Raw genomic sequence first — 23424 nt, forward strand, 5'->3', positions numbered from 1 at the left:
TGGAATACAATGTCGGAAAGTGTGAGGTCATCCACCTTGGGAGAAAAAAAAACAGTAAAAGGGAATATTATTTGAATGGGGAGAAATTAAAACATGCTGCGGTGCAGAGGGACCTGGGGGTCCTTGTGCATGAAACTCTTTTGAGTTTACCTGAAAATAAACATAAACATTAAAACCATGCCACCCGCCTGGGTGACACAGCAGACATTTTCAAGGCCTCTTTTTTTTTTCCTTTTTTTTTGGGGCGCTAAAATCAAAATTTTTTCCAGTGCCCCCTACAAAAGGGGAGGGGGACACTAAAAGCACCGGCAATTAAAACAAATTAAACTTTAAAACGTATAATCAAATTAAAATTTGGTTGCCGGGCGTGATGATGCACTCCAGTCCCTCCGGTGCCCACCTCTCGCGGAAGGCCACGAGCGTACCGGTGGACACCGCGTGCTCCATCTCCAAGGACACCCTGGACCGGATGTAAGAGCGGAAGAGAGGCAGGCAGTCAGGTTGAACGACCCCCTCGACCGCCCGCTGCCTGGACCAGCTGATGGCACCCTTGGCCGTGCCCAGGAGCAGTCCTACGAGGAGGCCTTCGGACCTACCCGCTCCCCTCCGCACAGGGTGCCCAAAGATCAGGAGAGTGGGACTGAAGTGCAGCCAGAATTTCAGGAGCAGCCCCTTCAAATAATAAAACAGGGGCTGCAACCTTGTGCATTCCATAAAAACATGCAACACGGACTCTTCCAGACCGCAGAAATTGCAGGCGGCCTGGGAGTCCGTGAACCGGCTTAAAAATTTGTTGCACGGCACTGCTCCGTGCACCACCCTCCAGGCCAAGTCCCCGATGAATAGTGGGAGGACCCCTGCGTAGAGTGCCCTCCATCGGGGACCCCCGCCTCCTCCGGACGGCAAGATGGTACGCCATGGCGTGTCCGGACGGCCGGCGAGGATGGCAAAGTTGAGGGTGTGCAGGAGCAGCCCGTACAGGAAACCCCTCCGCGCGGAACTGAAAGGCACGGAGGGGATTTCCCCGAGGCGGCTCAAGTTGTGAGGCGCCGGCCCCCGAGGGAGGTTCCGGGGTTTGGCGCCGATGAGGAATTCCGTCCGGACGGGGGTCAGTTCGGACGGGATCTCCCCACGTGCTTGAGCCTCCTCGATGCACCTAACGGAGTCAGGGCCCAGAGCTGTTTTTAGCGACTCGATGGCATCGGCCGCGTGGCGGACGTTGGCAGAATTTAGGCGCCGCGCCAGCGTGTCTGGCGCCATCCAGCCCGCTCCTCCGCCATCGAGCAGGTCCCTGACCCTGGTCACCTCACCAGCCACAGCCCTCTCTTCCGACCGCCACATAAAACCTCGGCCGTGGAGGTACGGATTCCCGAGCAGCGGTTCCTGCAGGACGGCCGCCACTCCAGCCGGCGGAGAGCTGCGCTTGGTGGAGACTTTGTTCCAGACCCTGATGAGTTCCCTGTAAAAGACAGGCAGCTCCCGGAGGGCGGTCCTGGCACCCCCCAAGTTCACAAACAGGAGCTGCGTGTCATAATTGAGGTCGCGCTGCTGGCGGAAGAAATACCTCGCCAGAGCACACCACCTAGGAGGGGGCTCGACGTAAAGGTATCTCTGCAGGGTCTGAAGACGGAAAGTCGCGAGCTGGGCGCTGACGCACACGAACGACTGACCGCCCTCCTCAAGCGGGAGACTCAAGACCGCAGCAGAGACCCAGTGCTTCCTGTTGTTCCAGAAGAAGTCCACCAGCTTCTTCTGTATCTTGGCGACAAACGCAGGGGGAGGGGTCAAAGTGACCAGCCGGTACCACAGCATTGCGGCCACCAGCTGGTTTATGACTAGCGCTCGACCCCTGTAGGACAGCACTCGGAGCAGTCCTGTCCAGCGCCCTAGGCGAGCGGCGACCTTGGCCTCCAGCTCCTGCCAGTTCGCCGGCCAGGCTCCCTCGTCGGGGCTAAGGTAGACTCCCAGATAGAGGAGATGGGTCATGCTCCAGGCAAAAGGCCTGAGCTCCTCCGGCAGGGAGTTCACCCGCCACTGACCCACCAGGAGTCCGGAACATTTCTCCCAGTTGATCCTGGCGGAGGACGCGGCCGAGTAAATCTCCTGGCACTCACGCATCCTCCGCAGGTCAGCGGGATCCTCTACCGCGAGGAGCACGTCATCGGCGTAAGTCGAGAGGACGACCTTCACGCCCGGCCCTTGCAGAGCCAGTCCCGTCAACCTCGTCCGCAAGAGGCGCAGGAAAGGCTCCACGCAAACGGCGTATAACTGGCCGGACATGGGGCATCCCTGGCGCACCCCTCTCCTAAAGCGAAGGGGCGCCGTCAAGGACCCGTTAACCTTAATCAGACACTCCGCGGCGGCGTACAAAAGTCGGATCCGGGCGACGAAATGCGTCCCGAACCCGAAAGCGCGCAGAGTTCCGAGCAGATAGTCGTGATCCACCCTGTCGAGCGCCGTCTCTTGGTCGAGGGATAGGAAGGCGACCGACAGACCAGCCTCCTGGGAACAATGGATGAGGTCCCGGACCAGATGGATGTTATCGTGGATTGTCCGGCCCGGGACCGTGTAGGACTGGTCGGGGTGGATCATGTGGTCCAGCACGGCACCAAGGCGAGCAGACATCGCCCTGGCGAAGATTTTGTAGTCCGTGCTGAGGAGGGAGACCGGGCGCCAGTTCTTAAGGAGGCGGAGATCGCCCTTCTTAGGCAGCAGGACAATGACTGCTCTGCGCCAAGAGAGGGGCATCTCCCCGGTCGCCAGACTTTCCCCCAGGACCCGCGCGTAGTCGCTCCCCAGGACGTCCCAGAACGCCCTGTGGAACTCCACGGTCAGCCCGTCCAGCCCCGGGGATTTTCCCCTCGAGAGCCGGGCGAGGGCACCGGTCAGCTCCGCCAGGCTTAGCGGAGCTTCCAGATTTTTGGCGCCCTCCGGGCTGACCTTCAGCAGGTCCTCCCATAAAACTCTACGCGCTTCCTCGCTGGACGGATCCGGAGAGAACAGAGCCCCGTAATATTCACGGGCCCTGTTGTTGACGCCCTCCGGATCCGAGACGAGAGAGCCGTCGTCGGCCAGCAGCGTCAAGAGCTGCTTACGGACACTCTGCCTTTTTTCCAGCGAGTAGAAGAAGGGGGAGCCGCGGTCCAGATCCCGCAGGAACCGGATCCGCGACCTCACGAACGCGCCTCGGGACCCGACGAGCTGCAGGTCCTTCAGCGCGGCCTTCTTCGCTTCGTACACCGTCCGCAGGGCCGGGTCCTGGACGACTTGACCGAGACGGGCTTCCAGGTCGAGCACCTCTTTTTCTAGGCGCCCGACTCTGGCCGCCCGCCTCTTGGTCGACCCCCTCGCGTACTCTTGACAGAAGACGCGGACGTGAGCCTTGCCCACGTCCCACCATAGCCTCAAGGAGGGGAAGCCCCCCTGCTTCCTTCTCCAGACGGACCAGAATCGACGGAACGAGTCCTGGAACCGCACGTCCTCCAGCAGCCGGTTGTTAAAGTGCCAGTACGCGGACCCCGTCCTCGCGCGGAGCGAAGCGAGCTCCGCCCACACCAGGTGGTGGTCCGAACACGGCACCGGCCGCATGGAGGCCGCCTGGACGCAGGAAACGTACGCCCGAGACACGTAAAGGCGGTCGACTCTAGACCATCCTACTCCAGGCCTCACCCAAGTAAAGGCGCTGGAGTCGGGGTGGAGATTTCGCCAGACGTCCACCAAGTCGAAGGACCCGACCAGGTCCCTCAACTTCTCCATCGCCGTCATGCACTGCGGGGCACCGGAGCGGTCCCTCGCCTCGAGGGTGCAGTTAAAATCCCCCCCGAGGACAATGCAGTCGCCGACGTCGACGGAGCCAAGAAGAGCGGACACCTCTTCAAAGAAGCGCGTTTGCTGCGGGCCGGGCTGAGGGGCGTACACGTTCACGAGATGGAGCGGCACGTCCCCCAGGCGAACCGTTACGTGCAGCAAGCGGCCTGGCACGGGCTCCTCGACCCCCAAGATCTCCGGCTGAAAATGCGGGCCCAGCAAGATGGCTCCTTGTGCATGAATCCCAAAAAGTTAGTTTGCAGGTGCAGCAGGTAATCAGGAAGGCGAATGGAATGTTGGCCTTCATTGCGAGAGGGATGGAGTACAAAAGCAGGGAGGTCCTTCTGCAACTGTACAGGGTATTGGCGAGACCGCACCTGGAGTACTGTGTGCAGTTTTGGTCACCTTACTTAAGGAAGGATATACTAGCTTTGGAGGGGGTACAGAGACGATTCACGAGGCTGATTCCGGAGATGATAGATCGAGTAGACTGGGTCTTTACTCGTTGGAGTTCAGAAGGATGAGGGGTGATCTTATGGAAACATTTAAAATAATGAAAGGGATAGACAAGATAGAGGCAGAGAGGTTGTTTCCACTGGTCGGGGAGACTAGAACTAGGGGGCACAGCCTCAAAATACGGGGGAGCCAATTTAAAACCGAGTTGAGAAGGAATTTCTTCTCCCAGAGGGTTGTGAATCTGTGGAATTCTCTACCCAAGGAAGCAGTTGAGACTAGCTCATTGAATGTATTCAAGTCACAGATAGATAGATTTTTAACCAACAAGGGAATTAAGGGTTACGGGGAGCGGGCGGGTAAGTGGAGCTGAGTCCACGGCCAGATCAGCATGATCTTGTTGAATGGCGGAGCAGGCTCGAGGGGCTAGATGGCCTACTCCTGTTCCTAATTCTTATGTTCTTATGTTCTTATGGCATGAATTGGCTAGGATAGACTGGCGAATGATACTTAAAGGGTTGACGGTGGATAGTCAATGGCAGACATTTAAATATCACAGGGATGAATTACAACTATTGTACATCCTTGTCTGGCGTAAAAATAAAACAGGAAAGGTGGCTCAACTGTGGCTAACAAGAGAAATTAGGGATAGTGTTAAATCCAAGAAAGAGGCATATAAATTGGCCAGAAAAAGCAGCAAACCTGAGGATTGGGAGAAATTTAGAATTCAGCAGAGGAGGACTAAGAGTATAATTAGGAACGGCAAAATAGAGTATGAGAGTAAGCTTGCAGGGAACATAAAAACTGACTGCAAAAGCTTCTATAGATATGTGAAGAGAAAAAGATTAGTGTAGACCTCTTGCAGTCAGAATCAGGTGAATTCATAATGGGGAACAAAAAAATGGCAGACCAATTGAACAAATACTTTTGTTCTGTCTTCACTAAGGAAGACATGAATAACCTCACGAAAATACTAGGGGACTGAGGGTCTAGCAGGAAGGAGTAACTGAGGGAAATCCTTAGTCAGGAAATTGTGTGAGGGAAACTGATGGGACTGAAGGCCGATAAATCTCCAGGGCCTTATAGTCTGTATCCCAGAGTACTTAAAGAAGTGACCTTAGAAATAGTAGATGCATTTTTCAAAATTCCATGGACTCTGGATCAATACCTATGGATTGGAGGGTAGCTAATGTAATCCCACTTTTTAAAAAAGGAGGGAGAGAGAAAACAAGGAACTATAGACCGGTTAGCCTGACATCGGTGGTAGGAAAATGCAGGAATCAATGATTAAATATGTAACAGCAGCGCATTTGGAAAGCAGTCAGCATGGATTTATGAAAGGGAATTCATGCTTGACAAATCTTCTAGAGTTTTTTGAGGATGTAACTAGTAGAGTGGATAAGGGAGAACCAGTGGATGTTGTGCATTTGGACTTTGAAAAGGCTTTTGACAAGGTCCCCACACAAGAGATTAGTGTACAAAATTAAGGCACATGGTATTGGGGGTAATGTATTGACATGGATAGAGAACTGGTTGGCAGACAGAAAGCAAAGAGTGGGAATAAACGGGTCCTTTTCAGAATGGCAGAAAGTGACTAGTGGAGTGCTGCAAGGTTCAGTGCTGGGACCCCCAGCTATTTACAATATACATTAATGATTTAGATGAAGGAATTGAATGTAATATCGCCAAGTTTGCAGATAATACTAAGCTGGTTGGCAGTGTGAGCTGTGAGGAGGATGCTAAGAGGCTACAGGGTGAATTGGACAGGTTAGGTGAGTGGGCAAATGCATGGCAGATGCAGCATAATGTGGATAAATGTGAGGTTATCCACTTTGGTGGCAAATACAGGAAGGCAGATTATTATCTGAATGGTGACAGATTAGTAAAAGGGGAGGTGCAACGAGACCTGGGTGTCATGGTACATCAGTCACTGAAGGTAGGCATGAAGGTACAGCAGGCAGTAAAGAAAGAAAATGGGATGCTGGCCTTCATAGCGAGAGGATTTGAATATAGGAGCAGGGAGGTCTTACTGCAGTTGTACAGGGCCTTGGTGAGACCACACCTTGACTATTGTGTGCGGTTTTGGTCTCCTAATCTGAGGAAGGATGTGCTTGCTATTGAGAGAATGCAGCGAAGGTTCACCAGACTAATTCCCGGGATGGCAGGACTGACATATGAAGAAAGACTGGATTGGCTAGGCTTATACTTAATGGAATTTAGAAGGGATCTCATAGAAACATATAAAATTCTGACTGGATTGGACAGGTTAGATGCAGGAAAAATGTTCCAGATGTTGGGGAAGTCCAGAACCAGGGGTCACATTCTAAGGATATAGGCTGAGATGAGGAGAAACTTTTTCGCCCTGAGTGGTGAACCTGTGGAATTCTCTACCACAGAAAATTATTGAGTTCAGTTCGTTGGAGATATTCAAGAGGGAGTTAGATGTGGCCCTTACGGCTAAAGGGATCAGCGGGTATGGAAAGAAGGTGGGAATGGGTCACTGAAGTTGCATGATCAGCCATGATCATATTGAATGCCGGTGCAGGCTCGAAGGGCTGAATGGCCTGCTCCTGCACCTATTTCCATGTTTCTACTTTTCTATTATTGAGATGGCCACTACTGAAGCCGTGGCAAGCGGCGGGGCTGAATCCACTGAAGGTGATGGTATCGTCATCCCTAATCCTCCTTCCCACATCCCACTTACCCACATTTCACAGTCACTTCTGATTTCAAAGCTGCAGATGGTGCAAGCACGTATCGAGTTCGCACCGAGTTCTGCTGCAGAGAACGCCGATGATCACTTCACTGGGACAGGCTACAGGAGAAAAGCTATTGGGTTTGCATAATTAAATGCTTGGTGCAGTGGAAGGCCTGTCAGAAAGCCTGCGGTCAACGTCAAGGAGCATGGAGGAGTCCGACACCAACTTGGCACAGGTCTTTGCGCAGAGCTTGGAGCCCATCTTTTCCAGCATGGAAGTGGTGGCCATCTTCATTACCACACTTGTGGACCCGACCATGATGCATCTTCTGATGGCCGATGTCTCAGCTCCCATTACAGCACAAGGATCTGCCACCCAATGTCTGAGTGCTGCAGTGGAAACTCAGACTGCTGCCATCATGGCTCTGGATTCCAGTGTTCAAAGGGGCTTGAGGGTCTTGCTCAGTCCAGCAATCTGTCCTCCAACAGATTACTAGGAATGCTGAGGTGTTGACCCGGGGAGTGGCAGTGATTTGATTGATAAATTTGGTGAGAAATATTTATTTTGAGGAGGATTTTATTTTTGCATTGTGGCCAAGCGGACGCTGTGAGGGTCAGTGACAGAGGGAAGGTAGGGTGTAGGACTGTTGGTGAATGTGGAATTGGATTTACGGTTCATGTTCTCTTTAAGCCGCGCAGCACTCTGCAGCTCCCGCGCAGCCGGATCACGGGCTTTTAAACAGAAAATATTGCGCAGGTGCGGTATTTGAATGGGCTGTGCAGTCTGTTAAAGGGACCGCGCATCCAAAAATGTTAAAGGAAACATTGGTTTCGGTTACTGGTACTGCACTCGGATGAGCACTTCATGGACAGCAAGGCTTAAAACGGGCTGTCGAGGTTGCCTCCTCCCTTCCTCTTCCTCCACTTCCTCAGCTGCTCGTTATATAGCTGGTAGCAAGGGCTGTCCCCTCCTGATGGCGAGTTTGTGCAGCATGCACAGATCAACACAAATCTTGGCACCCGCTCTGCCGATTACTGCAGGGCTCGTCCAGAGCAGTCTGGTCAGCGGAAGTGTTATTTCAACATGCCAATGGTCTGCACTACCACATTTCACGTGGCAACATGGCTTTCATTGTATAAATGCTGTACACTTGTGCGTGGGTTGCGTATCCGAGTCATCAGCTATGTCATCAGTGGATACCTTTGTCGGCCAGTAGCAACTCTTTGATTTGTCATGGTGGCTCAACTGCAGCTGGCACAGCAGACTGCCGCAGAATGAAGACATCATGTCTGCTGCCAGGATATCAGGCATATCTCCTGCCAGGATATCGGGTATGATCCACGGCCTATGCTCGGACACCAGCTGGACATTGAGGGGGTGGAATCCCTTTTGGTTCTGGTACATGGTGGAGTTGACATGTGGCACACACTAAGCGATGTGCGTGTCAACGGCACCCTGCATCATGGGGAAGCCTACAATCCTCGCAAAGCCACGAGCTCGCTCTGCCTGTTGTTCTCTGGCAAGTGAGAATGAAATGTAGTCAGCTCTCTTTGAGTAGGGAGCCTCAGAGACCTCTCTTATGCAACAGTGGATAGCAAACTGAGAGATGTTGCAAATACCTCCAGCTCAAACCAGGAAGGAGCTTGATGCATACAGTTAATTGCCACGATCACCTTCACTGCTCTGAGGTTGCAGTTGTATCTTCAGCAGGCGGAAGATTTCAGTGAGGATGTCGTTACCGAAGCGCAGGTGTCTCACACATTGTTCCTGGTGCTCTCTGAACACCCTGGGTGGATATGACCTCTTACTGAGAGCCCATCCCCGCCTCCTACTCTTCCCTGTTCCTCAGCTTGTTCTGCTCTGTGTGACCTCTGTCCAAATCATGCTGTAATCCAAGGGAAATTCCTACGAGTGTGTCATGTATTTAACTGTCATTGTAACGCATGTATAAACTGACGAGTTGTACACTGTGAGAACATAGACCACTAGGTGGTGAACTTGTGGGAGACACTCCTAACCTGGTCTTTCAGGTATAAAAGGTGAAGCTCCACCCACCTTCATCACTTCAGTGCTGGAATAAAAGTTGCTGATCACAGAGTGACCTTCTCTCAAGCATGGGCCTCGTGTGCATTTGTACTGTATAGTAAGGACATATTGGCGACGAGAAACTGGGATTTAAACCACGCGAGCATGGCCACTAGCAGCACAGAAGAGAGGTACTGTGTTGGTGATGATTGGGACGACTTTATTGAGAGACTGCAGCAAAGCTTCGTCACTAATGAATGGCTGGGACAGGATTCGGCCGACAAACGCAGGGCTTATCTGACGGTTTGTGGGCCCAGAATGTACTCCCTCATGAAGGACCTTCTAGCGCCAGAGAAGCCAGTCCACAAGGCTTTTGAAGAGCTCAGTAAGTTGATCGGGGAATACTTTAAACCGGCGAGCAGCATGCACATGGCGAGACACCGGTTTTATATGCACCGGCGGCGAGAAGGGCAAAGCGTTCCAGACTTCGTGGCAGACCTCCAGCGACTGGCGAGCCTATGTAAGTTCCCAGATGCATGCAGAGCAGAGATGCTGCAAGACTTTTTTATTGAGGGCATCGGGTACGCTGGCGTTTTCAGGAAACTGATTGAGACCAAAGACTTGACCCTGGAAACAGCGGCTTTGATGGCCCAGACATTTATCTCAGGGGAGGAAGAGACCAGAATGATGTTTGACAAAAATCTTGGTTTAAATGCAGCAAATGGACAGGGAGTTAACATTGTTAACGCGGCACACAGTTCCCCAGGCAGACAGTGGCAATCGGACATGCCCGAGCATGTAGTCGAATCCAAAGGGGGAATTCAACAGAGACAATGGCTAGCTGAACGGCGATTCACACCATTGCAAGGGACAATGCGGCCAGTAATGGGGCCATCAACACCTGTTAATTTTGTGCTTAAAAACAGTTACACAGACAGTCAGAGACGATCGACTGGTAATGGACCTTTTGTTTCCAACAACGGCTCATGTTGGAGGTGTGGAGGCAAACACACAGCCAGAGCTTGCAGGTATCAGTAATACACCTGCAGAAATTGCAACGTCAGCGGTCATTTGGCACATATGTGCAGGAAGCTTGCAGCCAGGTTGATGTACGAGGAGGACGGGGATGATGTAAGCCCTACGAGGCCAAATGGACACTGGGGGAAATCGCTGGAAGCTGAAGTTCAGCGAGTTCATGTGGAGCACATATACAGTTCATACACCAGGACGCCACCGAGAATGATGAAAGTGCTCCTCAATGGCATCCCAGTATCAATGGAGCTAGACACAGGGGCCAGCCAGTCCCTGATGAGTATCAAACAGTTCGACAAGTTGTGGGCGTCCAAGGCCAGGAGGCCAAAATTATTGCTGATTGACGCACAGCTATGGACATATACAAAGGAGATCATTCCGGTGCTAGGCTGCGCCCCGGTAGTCGTGACGCACAAAGATTCGGAGAACAGGTTGCCACACTGGATTGTTCCGGGGGACAGTCCCGCACTGCTGGGGAGGAGTTGGCTGGCTGTCATGAACTGGAAATAGGGCGATGTCAATGCAATTTCTTCTGTCGAGTGAATATCATGCTCACAGGTCCTGGACAAATTTGACTCACTATTTCAGCCCGGCATTGGAACTTTCATGGGGACCAAGGTATGATTGACATAAACCTCCGGACGCCAGGCCAGCACACCACAAGGCCAGAGCGGTGCCGTACGTGATGCGGGAAAAGATAGAAGGCGAATTGGACTGCCTGCTGAGGGAAGGCATCATCTCGTCAGTCGAATTCAGTGACTGGGCGAGCCCAATTGTGCCGGTGCTCAAGGCGGATGGGTCGGTCAGGATATGTGGTGATTACAAGGCCACCATCAATCGGGTGTCACTCCAAGACCAGTACCCGCTACCGAGAGCGGAGGAACTCTTCACGACACTATCCGGTGGCAAACTTTTTTCAAAATTGGACCTGACCTCAGCTTACATGATCCAGGAGCTGGCGAGTGAGTCGAAGAAGCTGACCACCATCACGACACACAAGGGTTTGTTTGAGTACAACAGATGTCCGTTTGGGATTCTCTTGGCCACCGCGATCTTTCAACGCAATATGGAAAGCCTCCTCAAGTCGATTCCAAGGACAGTGGTTTTTCAATACGACATCCTTCCTCATCACGGGTTGCGATACTGAAGAACACCTCTTCAACCTGGGGAGGTGCAACGCAGACTGGACCGAGTAGGTCTGCGACTGAAAAAGGCAAAGTGCGTCTTCCTACCTCCAGAGGTAGAATTCTTGGGTATGAGGGTAGCAGCAGACGGGATCAGACCTACTGCGTCCAAAACAGAAGAGATCCAGAGAACACCCAGACCCCGGAACATGACGGAGCTGCGTTCGTTCCTCGGGCACCTGAACTATTTTGGTAACTTTCTTCCCAAATTGAGCACGTTGTTAGAGCCACTACACGTGCTCCTACGCAATGGTCGTGAATGGGTCTGGGGGGACAGCCAGGAAAGGGCTTTTGATAGAGCACGAAATTTGTTATGCTCCAACAATCTGTTAACGCTATATGACCCATGTAAGAAACTTGTTTTAATGTGCGACACGTCATCCTATGGGGTCGGGTGTGTGTTGCAGCATGTTAATGCCAAGTGTCAGTTACAGCCGGTAGCTTATGCCTCCAGAAGTCTGTCCCAGGCAGAATGGGGCTACGGGATCGTAGAAAAGGAAGCGCTTGCATGTGTATATGCTGTAAAAAAAAATGCACCAGTACCTGTTCGGCAGAAAATTTGAGCTGGAGACAGATCACAAACCCCTAACGTCCCTTTTGGCCGACAACAAGGCCATAAATGCAAATGCATCGGCCCGCATACAAAGGTGGGCATTCACGTTAGCTGCCGATGACTATACAATTCGACACAGACCGGGCACTGAAAACTGCGCCGATGCACTCAGCAAGCTCCTACTAGCCACCACCGAGGGAGCAACCGAGCATGCTGCTGAGATGGTCATGGCTGTGGAAGCTTTCGAAAGCGAAGGCTCACCTGTGACAGCCCGTCCGATCAAAGTCTGGACAAATAGAGACCCGCTACTGTCTTTCGTCAAGAAATGTGTCCTTAATGGGGACTGGGCAGCCACGTACAGGTACATGCCCTGAGGAATTTAAACCATTTCATAGGCGCAAGGATGAACTCACGATTCAGGCCAATTGCCTACTATGGGGAAACCGAGTAGTCATGCCCCAGATGGGCAGAGAGATGTTCATCCGAGAACTCCACAATGAGCACCCGGGCATTGTCAGATGAAGGCAATTGCCACGTCACACGTTTGGTGGCCTGGGATAGATGCAGACCTGGAACTTTGTGTTCGCAGGTGCAACATATGTGCCCAGCTGGGCAATGCGCCCAGGGAAGCCCCCCTTAGCCCCTGGTCCTGGCCCGCCAAACCATGGTCACGCATCCATGTGGACTACGCAGGTCCTTTCATGGGAAAAATGTTTTTGGTTGTAATAGACGCCTACTCCAAATGGATCGAGTGTGACATTCTCAATTCAAGCACATCCTCTGCCCATGGTCTACCGGACGTCTTGGTCAGCGACAATGGCCTTTGCTTTGCAAGCATTGAATTCCAGGACTTCATGGCAGGAAATGGTATCAACCATGTCAGAACGGCACCGTTCAAGCCGGCCTCAAACGGCCAGGCGGAACGAGCAGTGCAGATAATTAAACAGGGGATGCTCAGAATCCAAGGGGGTTCCCTACAAAGCCGCTTATCACGCCTCCTGATGGACAATAGATCCCAACCGCACTCGCTCACAGGGGTCCCACCCGCAGAGCTGCTAATGAAAAGGATGCTCAAAACCAGGTTATCGCTTTTACACCCCACCATGAAAGAAATTGTTGAGAGCAGGCATCAGTCACAATGTGACTACCACGACGGGAATGCGAGGGCGCGATGTATTGATGACAATGACCCTGTCTTTGTTCTCAACTACGCTGCAGGGCCTAAATGGCTCGCAAGCACTGTGATTGCCAAAGAGGGGAATAGGGTTCTGGTAGTTAAACTTACCAGTGGACAAATCTTCTGCAAACACGTAGATCAAACAAAAAGGAGGTTCAGCAACCCCATAGAGGAAGCAGAGGAAGAACACGATGTAGAGTTCACTCCTCCACAGGTGGCTGAACACCGGAACCAAGTGGAGGAGAGCCCAGTCACTGTGGGCAGTCCGGACAGGCCTGAGGCACAGCAAACAGCAGACACTCAAGCCAGCGCCCAACAACCGGAGCCCCAACTCAGGCGCTCTACAAGGGAGCGTAAACCACCAGAGAGACTTAACCTGTGATCCCAATAAGACTTTGGTGGGGGAGGTGATGTCACGTATTTAACTGTCATTGTAACCCATGTATAAACTGATTAGTTGTACACTGTGAGAACATTGACCACTAGGTGATGAACTTGTGGGGGACACTCCTAACCTGGTCTTTCAGGTATAAAAGGGGAAGCTCAACCCACCTTCATCACTTCAATGCTGGAATAAAAGTTGCTGGTCACAGAGTGACCTTCTCTCAAGCATGGGCCTCGTGTGCATTTGTACTGTATAGTAAGGGCATATCAGAGTGCACCCATGTCTGGCAGCAAGTGGTTTCTGCAGAAGCCTTGTTGTCAGGAAGAAGTCCTTCAGCACGTACCACAGCACTCCTTGTAGTACTTGGCAACTTAAAAAAAAATATAGAAAGCACCAAACACTTATCGACTCGTAGCAACAGCCAGAAGAAATCAACCAGCAACTAAGCTGTAAGTAGTTGATGATCCCTTTAAATAGCGCTGGTGGGGCGTGCTTCCTGCTGCTGAACGCGTGTTCAGCTGTGCGAGGTTAAGAGAGGGCATTAGCTGGAGCATTGAGCTCCAAAATGGCACCGCTGGCGCCAAATCAGCATTGCATGCTGATTGATGTCATGGTCTGCCTGCTCTGCATACTTCCAGCAGACGTTCACTGCACGCGTGCAAACGTGAACATGGGGCTGGCAGCGCTATCTGTGGGGTGCGGCACTGCCATGGCTGCGTCCCCGCTAACTCTCAAACAATTTCCCGGGAGCTGGTAGAACCCCCCCCCCCCGCCGCCCCGCCACTCTACCTTGGCCCTACAGAGACAGCAGTAGGAATCTTCCAACCCATTATTGGCCCTTCTCTTTAAGTGAGGGAAAGAGCCTGTACAGACGGCAGTGCTGCATTGAACATTTCTCAGTGCTCTGCCGATACCGCACCACTCACTCCCATTAGCGCTCTTAGGGAAGTGGTAGTGCTTGATTTAGCGCTCCACTTCCCTCTTGGAGCATTAAAGTGGAAGTTCCCGGCAGCAGCAAATCTTTTCTGCCCGCCGATACTTTTGCGCTTCCTGAAAAGTTACCATTCCAAACGGGGCGCTATGCAACTTCTAGCCCCTAGTGTTGTAACGCTCACTCCACCAAATGAACAGAGTAGCTTGCACAACTGCAGTAGAACAAAAACAAACAACCGGTGTGTGACAGTATTTATGTCTGCTGGACCCTTTCTCATGCCTGAGGAAGGTGCATGAAGGCCAGCAAGTGGAAATCTGCAATTCAGGCCGATGTAGACAGCTTGATCACTTAAAATTCTGCCAAATGCAGTAAAGGGTCTTTTTGCTGCCAATCTCTTTTGTGTGGATATCACAGAAAGACTGGTGGGATTATGTTAGTTTTTGGAAATCCCTCCAGTTCTCCTTCGGTCACCCACAATGCTTTGTACAACTGCATGAAGCAGGAATGCTCGCATCCTGGTGAAAGGGGGGCCCACTAAAATTTAAAAGGTTGGTTTCCTATGTCATAGATTGCAGAGCTGTTGGCCCTGGGAATTGAGGTGGAGTTAGGGGTGTATCCATGGAGAGGCCAGGAGTTCGACCCACCTCAAAAAGTGCCCAGAGCAATTTACAAGATGTTATGCACAGGTCACTGTATAACCTCAGTTGGTTGGGGAATATATTCAAATGTCTAGCATATAATTATCAGTGAAATTAATACAAATGACTACTTCATCTCTGCTGTTTTCAGTTAATCTGGAATAAGATTTCAGCAAAGTATTGTCAATGTTTTCATGTGTAATTATCAGAACACCAAATGTTTTATTTCACCTCCTGTTTTATTGCTATGACACGTTTGCCTTTCCTTCAGTGCATTGTTTCTTGTCTTGAACAGGTCAACAACTTCGATTTACCACAGGAAATTGTGCAGCTGGTGGAGTCAATTGGAATTGTTAAACTTTCAGCTTTGTATCCCGTGGTTGTGACTGTGGTAGGTACATAAATGCATGCATACTGTATTCCCTGTAGAAACTTGCCTGATTTATTTACCTTTTAAGCTGTGGTTGAATTCATTCTTCGATAAATTTAACACAACTGAATCGTATTTTTCCCCCAATGTGCACGGCCATGCGGTCATGTACCAATCGTGAGGTCCCGCGCAGGACACTCACCGGCTCCTGCCGCTGGAAGACACGCAGCAAATTTGAAGGGGCCGCGCACAAATAAAAATTAGAGGGAACATTGCTGAGTCGTATCTTAAGGAATTCAACACATGTTTAAGATATTTGAAGGGCTAAAAATTCAGGGCCTTTATGCCACTCATTACCGGCAGGAAATAGCAAAAGCAGGCAGCTGTCGCTCTTTCGCCAGCCGGTGGCGGCTCCCGCAGCGTCTTCCATTTTCCCAGGCCTGGCAACGCTGTCAGTAAGATCCTTCACCCTGCAAGTTAAAAGGAGGGAAAGGTGACGTGCACGCCGACTTTCCGGGCTAGATTTTCCGATCGTTTTCGGCGGGTTCTTGGCAATTTTCTCTGCAGTACAGCTGTTTTTCTGCCCGGCGAAAGTTCCCCCTCAGTTTTTTTTAGTGGTATCGCCCAAATCTGAAAACGCCCGCCGGGACCAAACCACCGACGTGCACCGCCGAGAAAATCGCCAGGGCGGAAGTTTGGCCTCAACGGAAGCCCGTCCAGATCGCCGAGGGAACCGCCCTGTAAAAGCTGCTTAACCAGGGCGGTAGATGAATCATCTGTTCTTTATTTATTTAAAACATTTTAAAACGGCAATTAGGTGTAAAAGTGTCTGAGGAATGCTTTTTATGTTTTTATTTTTTTTTAATTGAAATTTTTTTTTTGAGTTTTCCCCCTCCCTAGGCCCAACTGCAGCCTCGGACTAACTTTAAAAAAAAAACGCCTGTTTTACTTAGTTTCCCCTTAACCGCCGAGAAAACCGCTGAGAATAAGGGTGGAACGCCCATTTTCTCGCCGGGCGATTAGTTTTAATTAGTTTTAACATAAAAGTGTAAATTTTCGCCAGCTTTACTTAGCAAATGTTAGCGGGTTTTCTGAACGGGCAAGCGGGCATTGAGCAGCTCATAGAAAAGTCTAGCTCTACGTCACCACGGCGAACTTGGACCTTTGTGCTGAGTTTCGCGCTGGGTCCTAAGTTCAGCATGTAAACCTAGTGTGCAGCAGACAGATAGAGGCGCTGTCGGCACCTCTTTCAGGTAAGTTTGCATTTAAACTTTTGGACTTTTTGATTTTGCTGAAGTAGTGGCTTGCTGCAATAGATGATAAAAGTTTTTTAAGCGTGTAGTGAGTGCTGCTGGACATTTGCAAGGCCTCAGATAGTAAATGAAGGCCTCTGGGAAGACAGAAAATGCTGCAAATACTCAGCAGATCAGCCAACATCATGGAGATAGTTCACGTCTCAGATGCTGCTTGACCAGCTGAGGATTCCCTCAACTCAACACCCATATGCCTTCCCTTAGTGACTGTCTTGTGTGTGCCTTTGCCTATCTTACTGATGTCATGCACTGCTACCCCAGTGGCTGCAGCATGGCTGGTGGAAGGCTGCTGACTTTCAGTGGGGGACACTGCAAATGGCCTTGTTGGTCGACCTTGAGGAGCTAGTGGCTGGGAGTGTGAAATTAAGTGACGGTGTTTCTTTTTCACTCTCCTATCCCTCGTCTTGGTCAACCACTGGTTGGGCAGGCTACATTTCAGATGCGTGAAATGAGGAAGGCACAAGGGTGGAGTTGTAGTGAGGGGAAGGCAGGAAAGCAAGAGGTGCATGCAAGAAGGAGGATAACATATGAGGATACCAGCATCTTGTATCCTGTGCTGCTGGCCAAGGGCTCAGCCATTCCCCTGCCAAGGAGGGCATGCACTGTTTACTCCAAGAACGTGAGGTGAAGCTAGGAATGGGAGGTGTGCTTCGTGTTTGGTTCAGATTGTTGGTAGGTGAGTGATTGGAGCGCAGTGGAGGGGAGTTGTGAATTGAAAAGTGTGTTAGGTTAGTGGTGCACGTGGTAGGAGACAGCTATTGAAGATGCATTCATATACCTTTACCACTGGTCTGAGGTCATGAAACTTCTTTGGGCGCTGGAGCCAGGTCATATTGGAAGAATGTTAGAAGAGAGGCTAACCATTGTTTATTCGACAATACCACAAAAATTATTTCTCGGTATGATCTACAGGTACATAAAAAGGAAACGAGTGGCTAAAGTAAATGTCGGTCCCTTAGAGAATGAGACTGGGGAATTAATAATGGAACAGGGAAATGGCAGACATTTTGAACAAATATTTTGTATTAGTCTTCACGGTTGAAGCCACTAAAAACATCCCAATAGATAATCAAGGGGCTACAGGGAGGGTGGAACTTAATACAGTCACGATCACTAAAGAAGTAGTACTCGGTAAAATAATGGGACTAAAGGCGGACGAATGCCCTGGACCTGATGGATTCCATCCTAGGGTCTTAAAAGAAGTGATGCAGGTGCATCTCTAGCGATGACTGGATAAATAAGAGTGGAACCAGCTTGGTGCAGCCCCACCCAGTTGGATGACGGTGGAGAGGCATTGGAGGAGGATGGTGTGGTCAATCATGTTAAAGGCTGCAGAAATGTTGAGAAGGACGTTCACAGTCACATCGGATGTCGACTTTGATAAGAGCCGTTTCAGTACTGTGGCAGGGGCGGTAACCTCATTGGAGGTATTCAAACATGGAGTTCCAGGAAAGATTGCCATGGATTTTGAAGCGACAGCACGTTCAAGGACTTTGGAGAGGAAAGGGAGGTTGGAGAAGGACGAAGGGGGTCAAGGGTTAGTTTTTTGAGGAGAGGGGTGATGATGGCTGATTTGAAGGGGAGAGGGAACAGAACAAAATCAGGTAACATAGGGGCCGGAAGGGAAGTTAGGTCATCAGCAATTTAGTGGGAATAGGGTGATGAGAGCAGGAGGTGGGTCTCATGGACAGGAGCCCAGAGAGGGGATGAGAGGAGAAAGATGCAAGATCAGGGCTAGGGTCTACTATTTTGGCTGTGGAATTTGTTATTCTATTGGCTTTGTTGATTGCTGCTCTGTATTGGTTGATAATAGTTAGCTTCACCCACGTGCTGCTTACTATGCGTGAGCACTACATCGTCACGAGCTGCTCATTGGTTAATTGCACTGTCAATAAAATAATTATCTGTGACAATAAAAAGACTTTCAGTGGAGGTGTAGCGGATTGTTACCGACACTTCACTGCATGCACTTTTCAGGTTTGGGCTGGGGAAAGGGGCTGATTATCTGCCAGGTTCGTATGCAAGAAATCCAGGTCTGTGATGATAACTGTTCCGAGGGGACTGTGTGTTTGACATCCCTACTCTAGAAGAAACAATAATTAATTTTAAACTTTAATATGTATGTTACTAAGTGTTAAATTAATAACATGAATAAATGGGAAGAATGCTGCAAATGTGTTTCAATTACCTCGAGAAAAATGCAGGATCTTATTAAACAAATTACAGGTACTAAGCGTACTAACTTTGAATCATCAAAGAGACGCCTGAATTCATCAAAAGCCATATCTAAGGGAATTGCCCACAGATCTTTCTTAGCATTCATATTTATGCGTGTTTAAAGTTCACAACCTTACAGAAGGGAGAAATTCATTATGGGGGTTAACTTTTGAACTTAATGCCAGGTGCTAATGTTTCCCCACTCTCAAAAAATTGGCTTTAGCACTTCAGGAAGGAAGCGGAGTGCTAAATCAAGTGCTCCATTTCCTTCTTGGAGTGCTAAAGGATGCGGGCGGGACGGAAACTCAAGCAGAGTGCCGGGCTGAATGATTGTGGGCAGGAACCCGTGAAGAAAACGGCATCAACAAAGGTACGTTTTTTTTAAGTTACCTTGGCCACCTTGCCTTTAATCATCGCTCCGGTAGCGGCTGGAGGCCCAGTCCATGCCTCCTGCAGTTGCCAGTATTTTCGCCCGTCACTGCTGCAGGGGGCGAAAATGAATTTCGGGTCCGGGGCAATGCGCACAGCGATGACATCACGGTCTCTGGGCACAGGAGATCAGGGCACAACACCGTAGCGCTGCCGCTAAACTCCCGCCCAATATGACGGGAGTCAATGTCAACGCAGTGCCTGGTGGCAAGGACATTTGCGCCCCGTTAGCGCACCTGGGGATGCTAACAGGAGGCACAAATGCACCCAATTTCTAGCCCCAAAAACTTTGCTTTTATAATGTATAAACAAATATTGCCTTTTTAAGATTAAAAAATGTAATCATTTATAGCGCTTGGTACATGCATCTGGAAGAGAAAGAATAATGGGGCGAAACTTCCAGCCTCATCGGGTCCGTACGAAGTGCGCACAGACCCAGCGAGGCCTCGCAAAAACCGGTTTTCAGGGCGTGATGCGCATGCTCCAAAAAACAATTTTTCCGATCTATTAAGATTTGTCTTGACAGCTCGAATGCATCCCCACAGGAAGGACATTTGCACGGCCGAGATTGGGCTATTTATTCAACTCATGCCCAATGAATGTCCTTCAAACTCTTATGCCTGGTGAAAGCAGGCGCATAGCCTACTTTTACCAGCGTAAGAGTTTTAAAACATATAAAAATTAAATTTAAAAACACATTTTTATGTTTTAAAAACCCTGTCCATTAAGGTAAATTTATCTTAAACCGTATAAAAACACAAAAAAAATTCCAAAAAATATATTTTTTTTCTAAAACATTTAATTAACTTTAATTTCCATGAATTTTAAATATGTGAGGTGTTTTGGTGTTTTAGGGGTTTTCTCATTGATAGCAATGGGAACTCGCACAAACGGAGTTCCCATTATTATCAATGATAATACTGCATTGTGATTGGTTGTCCAGGCCCACGTGCCTCCAGCTTGGACTTACGTTCCTCGAAGACAGGTCCGCATGTGTTGCACAGCGAATCTAGACCTCCGACCGGGATCCTACATTTCTCTGGGACCAACGGGTCGATTCATAGATTTTTTTCGGGTCGGAGGCGTTCGTATGACGGAAGCTTCAGATCTTAATTTTAGGCCCAGTGACTCCTTTTCATTGAACAAGCAATGATAGATCCCTGGGGAGGACACTGTACTGGAGCACAGTTTGTTCCATTGCTACCTGATTCAATTTCCATTATGGTATTCAGTATAGCACTGTACCAGATGCTAGAGGGCCATGGTTCCCAAAGTGGAAGAAATTGAAGGTGTGCTATACAAAAAAATTAAAAGGAACCCATCAGTCACCATATTTAAAAATCACCCATAAACTGCAAAATACATTGCCAATAGTCAACTGCATTAAATCATTGCTGAGAAAACTTTAAAGGTCAAAATTTGGTTGATAACGCATGCTGATAACACTGGTGTTGGGTGTTAACTGGGAGTTAGGCGTCTGGGAGTGGCGCTCGGTGCTGTTCATACCTGACGCAAAATTCACTTGAAATTTTTTAGGGGCATAAAAATGTAATGTACCAACAACTGACTCCATGGAAATCATGACGCCAGTACATGTGCAATGCCTCCTTGGCGCCCTTCTCACCATATTCACTTTTGCCACCTCACTTAACGACTGCCGTCCATGACGCCTGACAAGGTTGGACTGCACAAGACGGAGGAAAAAGTCGGGGACATTATTTAAACGGAGTTTCAGCCGGGGCTCAGAGGTCTCGGTCAGTACTGCGTTTGAAGCCCTCACAGACATTAGGGTGTTGGCGTTGCACTGCTGCTGACTCTGTCAGATTGACTGCTAGTATCTGGGATATATTGGCTGCCATCTCGGCTAACATGGAAATCTCGATCTCGCTATGACCAGTGCCAAGTGGTGGGGGCAGTTATGGCACACCACATCGCCCTGTGGCGCCGACTTGAAAGACGCCAGCTGCTGAGACAGCTTATGGCAAATGTGGATCCTCCCCAGAGGAGACACCCCAGACGGCAGGGCAGGAGGCTGTTCAGACGCAGGGTTTACCATGCGCATTACTCCTATCTTGTGATGTCTGAGGAGTAGTGCTTAAGAAGGCTGAGGTTCCGCAAGGAGGTGGTCACGGACCTCTGTAACTTTCTGTGGACATACCTGGCAGTTGATATCGGCACTCGGACCGCTCTATCAGTGGCAGTAGCACTGAACTTCTATGCGACCGGCACCTTCCAATCTCCTGTAGGCGATATATGCAACATCTCACAGTTTGCAGTACATTGCTGCATTCGCCAGGTGAGTGACGCTCTCTATGGCAAATGATTGGACTACATCAAGTTCAGCATGTCAAGGGAAGACCAGAATGACACACCTGTGGCTTCGTCAGGCTAGCGGGCTTCCCCAGGGTTCAAGGAGCCATTGATTGTACGCATGTGGCATTGATGTCCCTGCTCCACAATGGAGAGATCTTTCAGAATCGCAAGGGATTCCACTCCCTCAACGTACAGCTGGTCTGGGAACACAGGCAGATGATCCTCGCTGTCAATGCCCGATATCCTGGCAGCTGCCATATTGCCTTCATCCTCTGGAAGATCAGTGTGCCCCGACTCTTCAAGCCACTGCATGAAGGCCGTGCTGGCTCCAGGGCGACAAAGGATATGGTGTGGCCCCCGAGCTGATGACTCCCCTCCGCAATCGCACCACCCCTGCCGAGCCGCGCTACAACACCAGACCCACCACAACCCGGGCCATTACCGAGCAAACTATCAGAGTTCTGAAGTAGCGTTTCCGCTGCCTTGACCGCTCTGGAGGGGCATTACAGTACTCAACTGATAGAGTCTCCATGATCACCGTTGTCTGCTACATGCTGCACAACCTGGCCATTATGAGGGGCCAGCCATTGCCACCAGGGATGCATGATCCACCTCAGGAGGAGGATGATGAGGAAGATGAAGAGCCTCACCGAAGGAGGAGGCAGCATGACACTGCTGCAGCTGGAGGGGCTGTTCGTCAGAGACTCATCGCTCATCAATTCCAATGAATGAATCTTGACGTGAATGGGCAGCCTATACACGTAGGCATCAACTCAACACATCGCTACATATCCTGCAACCCTCCGTCTTAAATAATCAGTGCCTCATCATGTGAACAATCTAAAATTGCTTTATTGTAAACATAAATCATGTGTGTTGAAAATAACCACAAGACAACAACTTCATCCCTAACACATCAACAAATCCACAAAACCCCTTCAAATATTCTCAGAGACATCCAAATGGACCTATTGGCATTGTTCATTTTGTAACAAGGTAGCCATCTCTGGCGAGTACCAAACAATTGTGGGATAATTCATCCAAGTGCAACAATTTATATGAGCTCACATTGCAACCAGCTAGCCATCTTTGTTGACTATGAAACAAGTGGTTGGTGCATCATACAAATGCAACTAATGTGGCCACCTTCCCACAGGTCTTTTCCTTGTCTTAAAAAGGGCTTTACGACGCCTTCCCTTCTCCCCTCCCATGCCTACTGCTCCTTTGAAATGTGCTCTCAGGGCCTTCAGCAAGGCTGGTAGTCAGTTGCTGACTTCGGTCCGCAGCCATACATGATGGACTAGCATGACGTCCATGACCAGCTCGGGCCCTGGAAGACCTGGCTGCAGACTGCATAACCTCACCATGGCACTCTGTTGTGGATGGGGCGCAGAGAGCGTCAGGTGCGAAAGCGGAATTATGTTGTCCTGAGAAACAACATCATTGGCCCAACATAGAAACATAGAAAATAGCTGCAGGAGTAGGCCATTCGGCCCTTTGAGCCTGCACCACCATTCAATAAGATCATAGCTGATCATCACCTCAGTACCCCTTCCCTGCTTTCTCTCCATACCCCTTGATCCCTTTATCCGTAAGGGCCATATCTAACTCCCTCTTGAATAGATCCAACAAACTGGCATCAACAACTCTCTGCGGCAGAGAATTCTACAGGTTAGCAACTCTCTGAGTGAAGAAGTTTCTCCTCATCTCGGTCCTAAATGGCTTACCCCTTATCCTTAGACTGTGTCCCCTGGCTCTGGACTTCCCCAACATCGGGAACATTCTTCCTGCATCTAACCTGTCCAGTCCCATCAGTATTTTATATGTTTCTATGAGATCCCCTCTCATTCTTCTAAACTCCAGTAAATACAGGCCCAGTCGATCCAGTCTCTCCT

The 23424-nt window shown here is 50.0% G+C and overlaps 1 protein-coding gene across 7 annotated transcripts in view; it reads left to right on the forward strand.

The window, feature by feature from the left end:
• Nucleotides 1-23424, forward strand: part of crppa (CDP-L-ribitol pyrophosphorylase A) — a 717155-nt gene that overhangs the window by 349333 nt on the left and 344398 nt on the right. For all 7 annotated transcript variants that reach the window (XM_070879974.1, XM_070879979.1, XM_070879975.1 and 4 more), the window contains one exon: nucleotides 15183-15278. In XM_070879974.1, the coding sequence (XP_070736075.1) occupies nucleotides 15183-15278 (96 nt within the window). The remainder of the gene's footprint in view (nucleotides 1-15182; nucleotides 15279-23424) is intronic.

This window comes from Pristiophorus japonicus, chromosome 5 (assembly GCF_044704955.1).
Source record: "Pristiophorus japonicus isolate sPriJap1 chromosome 5, sPriJap1.hap1, whole genome shotgun sequence".
Taxonomy (NCBI): domain Eukaryota; kingdom Metazoa; phylum Chordata; class Chondrichthyes; family Pristiophoridae; genus Pristiophorus; species Pristiophorus japonicus.